Genomic DNA, 13,100 nt, shown 5'->3' on the forward strand with positions numbered 1-13,100 from the left:
CTTTCACCCCCCACGTTTGGTAATAAATCTTGCCACGGTTCCCTTGCCAACAGTAAACATCTCATGTTTAAACTTAAAAAGCAAGAGACAAAATATGGCACAATTGGAACTTAATTTATTTTCTATAAATGTATCTGTATGAAATAAAAGGTTTGTCAAAATGTACAATTTTTTTTTTTTTTAATGAAATAAAATAACACCAATTAATTCAACTGCAAAAAAAATAGCTAAATGTGTCATGTAGGTCAGTGTTTCCCAAACGTTATTGCCCCATGTACCCTCTCAAGTACCCCCTTAGCTCATGTTATTATTATTTATTTGTGTCTGCAGGCTCGTCTAAACTCTTCCCTGTGTCTTTTCCAACATTAACCTTGAATTTAGGCATTTTTGTTCATTTATTTATTATGTTTTGCTCATTTTAGAATTTGAACTTCAGCTTTTGATGTATTTTAGAGAGTAAACATGTCTGTGTGCATGTAAAAAAAAAAAAAAAGTCTATCATGTTAAAACACAAAACTAACAAATGTTTCTGTGTACCTCCTGAGAGGCGTTGAAGTACCCCTGGGGGTACACGTACCCCAGTTTAGGAACCACTGATTTAGGTAACAACATAATAGGTAGAAACCTCAACCTGAATCATAGAAAGTGGGTGGGTGAGAACATATGGATTATGTTCAATGTGCCTTCAAGAGACCATGAAACAGACACATTTTTAAAAAATCACAAAAATAATAATTCATGGTTGAGTTCAGAAATGTAATGAATTACTTTCTTTCTTTTAAAACGTACTGAAGTACAAGTAAAAATACTGATTTAGAAATGTAATCAAAAAAGTACAAGTACCCATAAAAACAACTTAATTACAATTACATGAGTACTTGTAATCCATTACTTTCACCTCTGTGTACAGCAAGGAAATATGTGTTTGATGTAATTTAAAGATAAAACATCAATCTACCATCTTGTACAAAGACTTAATGAATATTTAAAAACCAGCAGCTATAAAAATATGTGAACTGTCTGTGTGTGCACAGGTTCCGACTGTGGGCAGTTGACAACACAGGCCGTCGCTCCAGCCCGAGTGAAGTCACCATCAAAACTCCATGTCCCACCGTGGATGACGTCAAAGCTCAAGGTGAGTAAGGAGAGACTTTAACGCCACATCCAACAGCTGGTGGCTCACGTAGAGGAAGTGGATCAGTAAAGTTTGATCAATCTGTCTTTAAGACTGATTTTAAGACATCTTGATCTAGGTCTGAAGACACAGTTCAGATCAGCTGATTATTAATGTACAGATAATTACATTTTTGAATGAACTACATTTTATTGTTGTTTGAAAAGGTTTTTTTTTTTTTTTTTTCGCTTATTTTAGATGTTGTAGTTTTTTCCATTAATTTTTTTATTAGCTTTTTCTTTTCTTCTGTTTTCTTCTTCTTCCTTTTCTTAGAAAATTAGCTTTTATGATACACACATCTTTGTTTTTATAACTTAATGCATTTGTACGCTGTCCTAATAAATTATTAAGTAAAAATTAAATGTATTTCTTCCATTCTGATTACCGTATAAACTTATAGTGGTAAGCAAATGAAAAATGTATTTTTATTATTTGTCATACATAAGAAATGGTTGGAAAATATTCCTGTTTTGTGTTTTTAAGCACTTTTAGGTATTAAAATTGTGAATTAATCGTGTGACATTGCAGCTCTGCGTTCAAAACAAACGAGCACTTTTCTAAAGTTGTGAGGCGTTCATAAAAGCAAACAACTGCAACATATTTTCAAAGGAAAATATTGAATGGACGTTATATAATTTTACATCTACATAATATGTTACGGTTTCATTTATTCAGACAACTGTTCCTTAGGAAATCCACTTTGATTTCCTGACATCTTTCGACTGACAACGGCCAGTCTTCTTCAGTGGCGTCTGCTGATTGCTTTGATGTTTCCTTTGAAGTTTCCTTGGTTTCTGCGTAGTAATTCCAATTACTACGCTCAATTAACATAAATTGTTCTGGCTCTCAAGACACTTTATGGAAAAAATAATGAGTACCTTATTTATGTTAATTAAATACATCTTTTGTCTCTCATTTTATCTTTATTTTCTTAGGTTTTTTCCTGATTTGTCATTTTATTCATTCAAATTTCCTAACTTGAATACTCAAGAACAGTTTTGGGAACTTTATGAACTGCTGTGCTTTAGCAGTATTCATGTTGACAGAATATACACAGATTTTTTTTACCTTTGTTCAGCAACAGTTCGGTTTGGATGAGTTTATAAAGCAAGCCGAAAAGTTAAAGGGTCATAAGTTTGAAAATATTTTTCTTCTCTGGAGCCGAACCGTTCTTATTATGAGACACAGTGTACCACAACACTGTGAGAATACAGGCCATAGAAATATGTTGTCTGGTGACAAACGTTGAAGAAAAAAAAAAAAAAAAAAAGTGGAAGTTTCATTTATTTCCCTGTGGAAAAATAAATATTTCACAGAAAGTATTTTATGGTAAGCTCTGCTGCTCTTTGTCAAGTGTCATACTCCTGGGCTTATGCAGTTAAGGCCGATGCCTAAAAATACTTGACAAGTGTGAAATGCAATACTTCCAGTGAACTGGCTCTCATTTAAGACGACTTGCTGACACGATCATCCAGAAAAGGATCATATCTGAGTCAGATGATCCATGAAATGCTGTCTGATGTATTCCAGCTGAAACAGACCTTTAACCATTTTGTGTGGGATTTAGAAAAGAAGAACATCTGTCTTAATAATCTACAAGTAAAGGCTGTAGCAAAGGACAGAGCATCGAAGCCAATCCACCTGTTCTGGGGCTGAAAACAGCTCTTGTAAACTTCATTGATCGGCAGTGATTAATGTGTCATAAAGGGGCAGAAGTGCAGCTCTGCCTAATATAAGTCTGAGGTATTTTAAGGACTGTTTTCCTCTTAAAATCACAGTGTCCTGTTCCAGTGTGGGTCAATGCTTCTATTCTACGCTTCTATTCTCTCACCGGTGCGCATGGTGGCGTTGTGGTTAGCACGTCTGGCTCACAGCAAGAAGGTCCTGGGTTCAAGCCCTCTGGTGGAAACTTCAGTTCTGTGTGGAGTTTGCATGTTCTTGCATGGGTTTTCTTCGGGTTCCCCGGATTCGTTCCTCAATGTGCGTTGCTCTGCAATGGACCACCCCCTAACGCCCATTAAGAGCTGAGATAGGTACCAGCAGACCCCCGCAACTCTGAAAAGAGGAGTAAGTAGTCAGAAAATGGATGGATTGAACTTCAAGTTAAATTCTGGAGAAAGGGGTGAAAAAGATCAAAGGGCACAGACTGAGTGAAGTGGTCCAAAGCTTTACATAGAAGCAAGTGTGAAACAGTTATGGGACACGAGCTTGACTACCCTGTAGCTGGCCACCTTTGATGAGGGTGTCTCATGTTAAAAAGGCCGAAACACCCCCTGATTCAAAGGAACACTACTGATGATGCGTCCCAAATTTCCCATATCTGAGACACAGCTCCAACACCACTCTCAAATGGTAAATCTCATGTGACTATCATCTTTTGGCACAAAGGACAGTTTAACATCACATCCTGTGACTAATGATTCTGAGCGAGTATAAAGCACAGTCTCCTGACCAATCAGTTTTCTTGGAAAATGAGCTCCCTAAGGATGTATCGGTTAAACTCTGCACACATTGCTGTCATGGATTGGATCTGACGGCTGACACATGAGAAAAGGAATATCTACACATCAATGCAATCACTTCATTTACCTGTTGACATCCTATAGGAAAGATATAGATTTTCATCTGAGGACCTGACCTACATTTGTCAACTGATGGATCCTCATTCATACATACAGTATATATTCACGTTGTGGTTGTGGAATGTGTGTTTCATCATCAGACAACGAGGAAAGTGATTTGCTTGACCCCCTTTTTTTTACATATTTTCCCTAGTATTCCCCATGACATCCCCTCACTCCGGAAGGAATTCACTTTTGGCCAGATTTGAATCTTTCTGCGACAGCGTCAAAATATAAATACACCATTGCTCTGCTGCAAAAAATGTTTTAAATGTACAGTATGTATTTAGACGGGACAATGTGTATACATTTTTTGATTTTATTTATTGATTTTTGAACATGTAAAAACCAAAACTATTAATTAACATTTACATAGCAGAATATGCATGGAAATATGCCGGAGTTGGCAAGAATGCTAAATTTCATCTGTAGTCACAGACAGAAAAATGGTTGGTGGAACAATACAACAACACGGGTGTTTTCAGTCCATTGAAACACCACAAATGTGTTGGGAAGTCACTTTGGCAGAGTTTTTGTGGGCAAACACAAGAAATCATGGGAAGAATGAAGTAAAAACAGTTCTAGACATCCGTCTACGGGACTCTATATCCCACAATGCAATGCGCAAAACATTTCCGACAATGTCAACAAACGGAGTGTTTACAGTGGCGATCAAATCAACATTTGAGCGGCAATTTGAACCCTTTTTTTCGAGCAAGTGATGTTTAATTTATTGATGTATAAGGCCTACACTACTGTATTTACAGTATTTATAAGATTTTGTTTTCAATCTCCAGCAGCTTTAATAATTATGTATAAGATTTATTTTTTAAACCTGCCTTAACTTGTTAACCAGAACCCTTCTCTAACAAAAAGTCATTTTTGAACTTTCCTCAATAAATCTCATGGGTTTCTGAAAACAATAAATAAAAAAAATATCTTATCAATAGATAAAAAAAAAATCTTCTGCTTTTTGGTCATTTCAGAAATCTCAGACAAGATTTACAACTTGTTTAATGGCTACACCAGTGGCAAAGAGCAGCAGACGGCCTACAACACTCTGATGGACCTGGGAGCCCCCACGCTGCACCGCGTCCTCTACCACTACAACCAGCGATACGAGAGCTTTGGAGAATTCACCTGGAGGTGTGAGGACGAGCTTGGACCGAGGTAAACCTTCTCCACAACACTTCAGGACTGCCCAAAATAACAAGATACAACCCAAAGGCCTTTTTTTCCCCATTTTTAGTTCTGTCAAATGGAAAAATGGTGCAGTTTATCACAGAAGAAGCTGTAAATGGAATTATTGTCGGTTTGATTTACTGAGATCATTCCAACTTTATTGGAAAATTATTGTTCAGAATCTTTTTTTAAATCCAGAATGCAAATTATTCAAAAAGAGCTGTTCAAAAACGAAAGGAACATCTTATCAGTCAGTGAATATTAAAAAAAAAAAAAAAATTCCACCTCCTGTCAGACATAAGAGTGGATTGCTCTTCTTTTCAAAATAAAAGCACTGGAAATTTAAATTTTTTAACTTTTTGTCCTCAAAATGTATCAAATTCCTGAAACACAAAACACAAAATACATAGTATATGTTTTTATTCCAAGGTTATCATAATTTTTCACATCATTAGGCTGGTGTTTAGATATAGTGTTCACAGTAATTAGTAGGGATGTCCCGTTCCAACTTTTTCACTTCCGATATCATAGCGATTTTGCAGCCTTGAGTATTGGGCAATACTGGCTTAAACAGGCTTAAACAGTAAAACTCCCCTATCTATTATTAACCAGTGGGTTACATGCATTTTAACCTTAAACTTAAGAATATTCTACAAATAAATACAAAAATAAAATAAAGCAAGTTCTGATGAACTTCCGCCGGGCCCGCAGAACGTCTCCACGCCAAATAGCACGTACCATGTTCCCAAGAATTCAGTGAAATGACTCGATTCCACCGAGTAAAACACATGAAATTGTGCGACGTGAAATTATGATCTTTGTTGAATGGCCTTTGGAACGATGTATCACATGACTATGTTCCGATAAATTTAGAAATCACCGGAAAAGGGGGTCAACAAGCATTAACGGAGGAAAATTAGGGCTCCCTGTTTATATGTTTCAGTGATTCGGTACCACCAACTGTCGCAATATTTCACTTACAATTTAATTAGAAAACGACATTAATGGAAATTGCCAAAAAAAAGGGGGTGGGCCCACGGGCCCCTAATCAAATTGTGCGTGGCATAATCGTAATCTACTGTACGTTGAATTACCTTTGAAATGATACATCACACAACTATGTTCCCATACATTTTTAAATTACCGGAAATGGAGGGTGGGCCCCCGGGACCCATGTCAAAAAAAGGGCTCTGAGTGTCCAATAAAAACAAATGATACTTTTAAAGTGTAAAATAACAGTTCAAGTTCACTACCATTTTTTTATTGTCAGAATTGACAGGAATAGACTGTTTTATTTTTATAATATTTTTTTTAATGCTGATATCGGACTGACTTCAGATAATAATATTGGTTCTGGACCCCCTTTGTATTTAATGCCCGCTTTTCTAAGACTTTCCTTTGTGTTAATAAGGTACGGTTTGGTTGAACCTTCTACCCAAGATTGGCGAGCTACTATATGCTAATTAACCATGCAAGTGTTTATGTGATGCAAAAGAAGAGGGAAAGAATAAAGGTATTAGCTTAAAATTTTAGATTTATTTACTGATAATTTTTTAAAAATGACTTTTTTTTTCTCATAAAATTGGGCTTTTCAACCTTGGGGTCAGGACCCCCTTTGGGATCATGAGACACTGGGAGCGGGTCGCAGGATGCCTTCAAGAAAGAAAATGCTTTCAATGCATTTTTGCTATGATGCTCCCATTTTTACCACTCCTCCATCAAATTTTTAGTGCCTTTTCTGCACATTTTTTTCTACTTTCAAGACATTTGCGACACTTATAAACCCTTTCCACCACTTTTCCCACCTAATGTTGCATATGTTGACCAAATATTGACGCTTTTAACCTCTTTTCACAATATTTCATGCTTAATTTTTGCCAATTTAACCACATTCAAGATTTGTCATGCCCATTATTTGCCAGTTTAAACCAATTGTTCCTTTTTTTCAAAATACATTTCCCCAAACATTCTTCCCCCCATTTCTGCCACTTTTAAGCCAATGATGACACTTTGAACCTTTTTTTAACCACTTTTACCAATTTCTGTGGTTTTTAAAATCCCATTTCACCACCTTTTCCACCATTTTCGGTGACTTTTAACCCATTTTATTTCTGATTAAAGCAAGTCTGTTCAGGCCAAAAAGGTTTTCCACCTTGTGTTGTTCATATTTCCTCTTTCCTAATTATCTGACTCATCCAGACCACTCCTCTGTACCTGTTGCTTGGTTGTTTTTGTTTACTGTAACTGAACAACAATGGTGTTACAGTTTCCAGTGTGGTAACTGTGGCTCGGTTTAGGTTTGTGGGGTTGGAAACTAGAAAAGTGTTGCATCCAAAGCCAATGTGAAGCCCTGTTGGTTTTCCACCACATTAATTTAATGTGGTGAAGCCCACAGCGCCAAATGCCAAACTTCCAGTTTTTCGGTGAAACTCTTAACGCATCTCATCACGTAGTTTACTTTGCATTATGATCAGTGAATCAAAATGTGGCTTTGTTTTTGTGTCAGTTGTAAACCCAGTCACTTGTTCAATTAGGAAAGAAAAGGGCCCCAAATGAAATAAGAGCTGTTTTTGTGTGTGAATTCAATATACGTGGGAAATTAATACAAGCCAACGTGTATTCTGAGTGAATTTAACCTACGTAACATCAGTGAGGAAACTTTGGCAACTTAAAACAAAGGAAGGCCCTGGACTTTCCCCCCTTAAACAATGGAGTAAGTACCCACAATGTAAAACAGAGCCATGTGTAAAACATACATAAGAAGCAGTCTGCGGCGCATGCTTTCACTTTTGCAGGTGAAACTAATTAGCCAAAGGCTCCCATAATTCTCTCTGTCTGTGGGTTCCCCCTCACACTAAATGAAAGGTTGTGTTTTAATGGGGAACACGCTGGAAAGAGTTGCTGTGCTTGAGGGAGCTGCTTCTGATGTGTTCCATTATAATACACTTAGACGAACAGTCAGCTAATGTATTTAAAAGGATGGGTGATTAATGGTATTAAAGGAACATTAAAGTTGGAAAAGAAAGGGAGAAGGGCATTTAAGGTGAGGCGGCAACAGGAAAAGGAAATATTGACTTTTTCAGTTAAATTCATTGATTTAATGAAGATTAGACCTTCTCGTGTTTCTCGTTTCAACGCATGAAATGACTCCAAAAACGCCCACGAAATGACAAGGAAGAATTTACGGTAAAAACACAAACAACGACTACAAATATGCCAAAAGTTACATGTAAAACTGAAAAAACAACACCACAAATACACAAATGACTCCAAAAACACAAAATGACAGAAATATGCATAATGACTCAAAAAAAAACAAAAAACAGCAGAAAAACACATATATTTAGAGAAAATTTTACAAAATGACTCCAAAAACACACAAATGACTGCAAAAACACAAACAACTACAAAATATACAAAAAGGTACATGTAAAATTTTAAAAAAAACGACACCATAAATACAAAAAATGATGACAAAAAAAACACAAGACGACAACAAAAATACATACAAAGACTAAAAAAAATCACAAAACAGAAAAACACATCATTTTACAAAATTACTCCAAAAACACACAGAATGACTTACAAAAAATAACACAAAACTACAACAAAAACACACAAATTGACATAAAAAACACACAAAATAACCCCAAAGTCCCACCAAAACGAAAACAAAGACATACAAATTACTCTAAAAACACACAAAATGACATGAAAAATACACAAAATAACTCCAAGATCACACCAAACGCAAACAAAAACGTACAAAATGACAAATATGCAAAATGCTGCAGATGTTGAAGGACCTCAGCCGTCTAAGAAAATAGAGGCGGCTTTGGCCCTTCCTGTAGAGGGAGTCAAAACAAAAGCAATTTTCCCCTGGGATGAATAAAGGAATTCTGATTCTGTAGATCACACCAAACATAAACATACATAATGGCATGGAAAATACACAAAATAACTCCAAAATCACACCAAGTGAAAACAAAAACATACAAAACGACTCTAAACACACAAAACAGCAACAAAATGAATCTAAAAAACAACAGAAACATATGAAATTTCCAGTACCTGCACCTTTTCACACTTTATTACATCTGATGCTATGCAATGTATGTATGCTCTGAATGAAATTTTGTTGTGATATTTACAGACTGAATGGTTAATGCTCAGATATTGGTCATAATTCTAAATGTTGACATCATTGTTGAAAATATTGCCATCAAATCAGATCAGTCAATCTGTGATAGAAGTTGCACATCCCTGATTTAGAGCATGACACTGACATGAATGGAAAAATAAAATGACCCATATTTATCTCGTTTTTTTTGGGGTGGGCCCCATAAGGTTTTGTGTTTTTTAGTGAATAATATAAACCCCATTTGTTTTGACCACAAGCCCACACACTCCGTCCCATCATCTACTGTAAGCTCTGTGGAGAGTTTTCCTGTCATAGTTAATGATGATGAAAAAAAACACTTTATGTAAGTGAAAATATAGATAACAGGTGTTCCTGCCTGACTTTTACAAACACACACACACACACACACTGCGTCTCTGACATGATCATTTGGCATTATTGTTCAGAAAACATTTGAATACTTACTGTTTCAATCACCATTGCGTGACAAAGTGTCTCAAAGGAGGTCTTCTACGCTCTTTGTCTTGATGCTCAGGCTCCATGTTGTCATCACATAGGGAGCACCCATTATTGAAGGTATGCTACTTTGTCTGTTGACTTAAGAAACATAAGATGTTTTACTGGGCCCAAAGAAATCTGGATGTTTTTGTACCCTGATAATGTCCTTGGACACACTCCATGCCCTATGCTTAACCAAAATATAGTTCATTTTCCTGTGGAAGAGCTCGTAATATGTTTTCGTTAAGATTTTGATTTGTTTTCGGGAAATTTTGATCACCATCACGGCAAAACCATTTAATGTACTTTGTGTTTAAGGTTTATAAGGCTTGTGCTTGAGCATCGAAGCCAATAAAGATTTTTGAATATGCTGTAATGTTAAAAAACTTTTGCAAATTGATGATTAATGGTTTAAATTGCAATACCATCAACCTGACTGACCTCAAATGTAGCTCAGTGACCCCAAACAAATGTCTTCAGCATAAAGAACAAGAAGTCCTGGACATGACACTCTGTCCCCACGGAGTCTTGATCTCATCGTCGTTGAGTGTGTGGGCTTGAATGAAAAAGATTTAGGGAGGCCTCCATCCTTAGGAGATTTGTAGTTTGTTTCAGCTTCAGCAAACCACTTAAACAGCTGGAATTTCCTTCAGATCAAGGGTCCATCCGCCTTTTTTCCAACCGGTTTTAAGATGAAAAGCATCCCATGACCTGGTCCAGGGTAGTTGAGGACCACAGCTTTAGGACGCTGATAATAAAACACAATAGTGGTTGTAATTGTTGAGTTAGAGACGGAAAACCTTCATCTGTATTCCATGTTAGAGGAAAGTAAAACCTTTTTCATCTTTTTTTGAGCGAATGATCTTTAATTTATTGATCTCTACAGGCTGTGTTCAAAGTGGCACACAAACGTACTATACACTACAAACTCAATGAGTATATACTCTCTACTATGTACTATCTAAGTGTGATAAGGATGATAACCGTTCCCACTGAAGTATACTTCCAAGTTTCTCAAGATGCATTTTGAACCTATGACGACAAAAACCTGAAGCACACTGAGGCTAAATATCTCTGTTGATTCTCCACCTTTGAAAGTTCTGAAAACATTTGAAGCGAGAAAGTGACCAAGTAGAATATCAACATGTGCTCATTTGATCCATAAAACTTGCATATACGCATTTTATTCCGACATTTCAGAGATTCCATATTGGCCGCCATTATGCGACTGACAAAACTTCCGGTTAACTCTATTTACAAAACGTTAAACTAATGGAAGTCAAGAAGAGATGCTTTTGTTTTGAAAAGGGAACTTTTGATTTTTAGCTTGAAGTTGGTCCCAGGACGATTTTACGTTCCGCTCACAATGCGTCATTAAGTATTACTAGTGTGCCCACTGTGCACACTTCAAAAATGTCCGGTCATAGTATACATCCGGGTATTTCTTGCATACTCACTCTTTTCATACTATCTAATGTGAACTGGCTATATACTCATTCTGACGTCTGACTTAGTATGAGTAATACGTTAGTATACGATTCTTTGAACACAGCCATTGTTTTTATCTGAATTGTTGTTCTTAATTATCTTCTCCGCCAGCTTTAAACCAGTTGATGAAACAAAAAAAAGTCAAATGAAAATGTTTTTGATTCAACTGAAATTACTTATCTTTTCAAATTGGTGCATCACACGACAAATTGTTGTCTGAGAACTCTATTCAGGGCACTCGGACCGATCTACTAAAGGTTTGCGCCTGTAAAAACATACACATGTACCATCCATTTAGCGTTCGTTTCCATTAAACCTTCACAGCAAACATTTTGTCTTTACTTTGATTATTATTTTGATCATCAGCTTGGTTTTCCCAAACACCGTCTCTAATTTAAGTCATTTATGTTACCGTTTTCATCTCCCCATCATCGCCCATTCCTGAATAAACGATCATCAACGTCGTCATCCTTACAAGCAGGTGAGTGTTCTGTGTGTGTCCATGTCGATTAGTTCCTATGCTACAAATGTTGAATGTAATGTGGTGGAAACAAACATTGAGACGACCTTTACTAGTGAGATCAGGTCATCGGTAGATGTGCCTTGGCTCAGTGGAAGGAGAACAGCGTGGCTTAACGAACAGATGGAGGCGAGTGTGGAATGAGTGAAATCTTCTTCCGCTGCCTTTTCCAGACTTTTAGATAGACATCGAACAAAAGTTTGAAGACAAAGAGCCAAAGATAAAGGCTGCGTACGTCTGGCTCAGCGGTCACTTAGTTCATTAAGTGTTCTTAGGAGATGTATTTATGTGAAGCCTTTGCATCATGTTACCAGAGTAGATTATTCTTTCAGAGGGAATGGTTTGGACAATGGACAAGTTTGAGTATTTCATAGTTTCATTTTCGTCTCTACCGTCTCTGAGCGATCCATTACCACTTTTTTCCCTCATAAGTCACCTTTTTTATCTACTGTTACCATTCTGCATTTATTCATTTTTTTGTTTTTTCTCGCTGTTTGAGCATCAGCAGGAACTGTGTGCTTTGGGTCAAAGAAGGAATGTCTCAGTAACTAAGCTTCAGACAGGTCTGTGATGTCACTTTAAAGCAACAGTAGCAGAGCCAATGTGTAATTTATAGACCGCAGACAGTCCAATGTATCGTATTGTTATTGTCCATCAACACGGGGATTTCACCGTCTTAGAGCTATCACTTATTGCTCGCGGCTTTACGTGCACTGTGCTGCAGAAGTATAGCTTCCTTCTTTCTCACAACACAGCCCATACATTTTGAATGAACAACGATATTTACCTTCATTTTTAGATGAGGAAAAGTTTGCATGCGTGTCATTCCATGTCATTTCAACAAATCTTCTGGACATCCCACGTACTTAGGTCTCAAAAAATTGAGATTGTTTTATATCCCAAGAAAGAGTAATCTTTATACTATAAATTAAAACAGAGATCAGATGTTTTTCTTACATTCCCACTTGCATTTTTGGACCAACGAAAATAGTAAAAAGAAGTTTTTTTTCGGATGTCAAGAGACTGTCACCCAAGAACCAATGCATATATCTGACTAATCATTAGTGATTTGAACAGTCTATGTACATAGCTCACAGCTGATCAAATTACAGGAAGCTGAGGCATATGCAAAGTTGTTTACTGAAGGCCCGAACATGTTCGAGCCTGAAACCCCAACATGTCCACCAGATCGAATGTATTGCAGATATTTTTGTATATTCTGAGACAGTATGTAGAGCTGTATTACTGTAGCAAATGTCAGTTTCATATGTGATGTAGTTCCTGAGATATTGGAAGAAAAATAAGGATGCGCGAAAATCAACACATCCCCCCCCCTCACTAAATTGGCCATATCTCAAAAAGTATTCATACGATCATACTAAAAATGTACATGGTGCCAAGTGAATAACAATTGGTAAACATTTCAGAATTTTTTGAGACCGAAGTGCGTGGGCCATTTGTGAAATGACATGAAAT

At 36.7% G+C, this 13,100-nt stretch overlaps 1 protein-coding gene across 4 annotated transcripts in view; it reads left to right on the forward strand.

Annotated features, from left to right (window-relative positions):
- Positions 1-13,100, forward strand: part of astn1 (astrotactin 1) — a 385,350-nt gene that overhangs the window by 369,400 nt on the left and 2,850 nt on the right. For all 4 annotated transcript variants that reach the window (XM_028473730.1, XM_028473731.1, XM_028473732.1 and 1 more), the window contains 2 exons: positions 1,035-1,135; positions 4,782-4,965. In XM_028473730.1, the coding sequence (XP_028329531.1) occupies positions 1,035-1,135; positions 4,782-4,965 (285 nt within the window). The remainder of the gene's footprint in view (positions 1-1,034; positions 1,136-4,781; positions 4,966-13,100) is intronic.

The sequence above is a fragment of the Gouania willdenowi genome, chromosome 17, assembly GCF_900634775.1.
Source record: "Gouania willdenowi chromosome 17, fGouWil2.1, whole genome shotgun sequence".
Taxonomy (NCBI): domain Eukaryota; kingdom Metazoa; phylum Chordata; class Actinopteri; order Blenniiformes; family Gobiesocidae; genus Gouania; species Gouania willdenowi.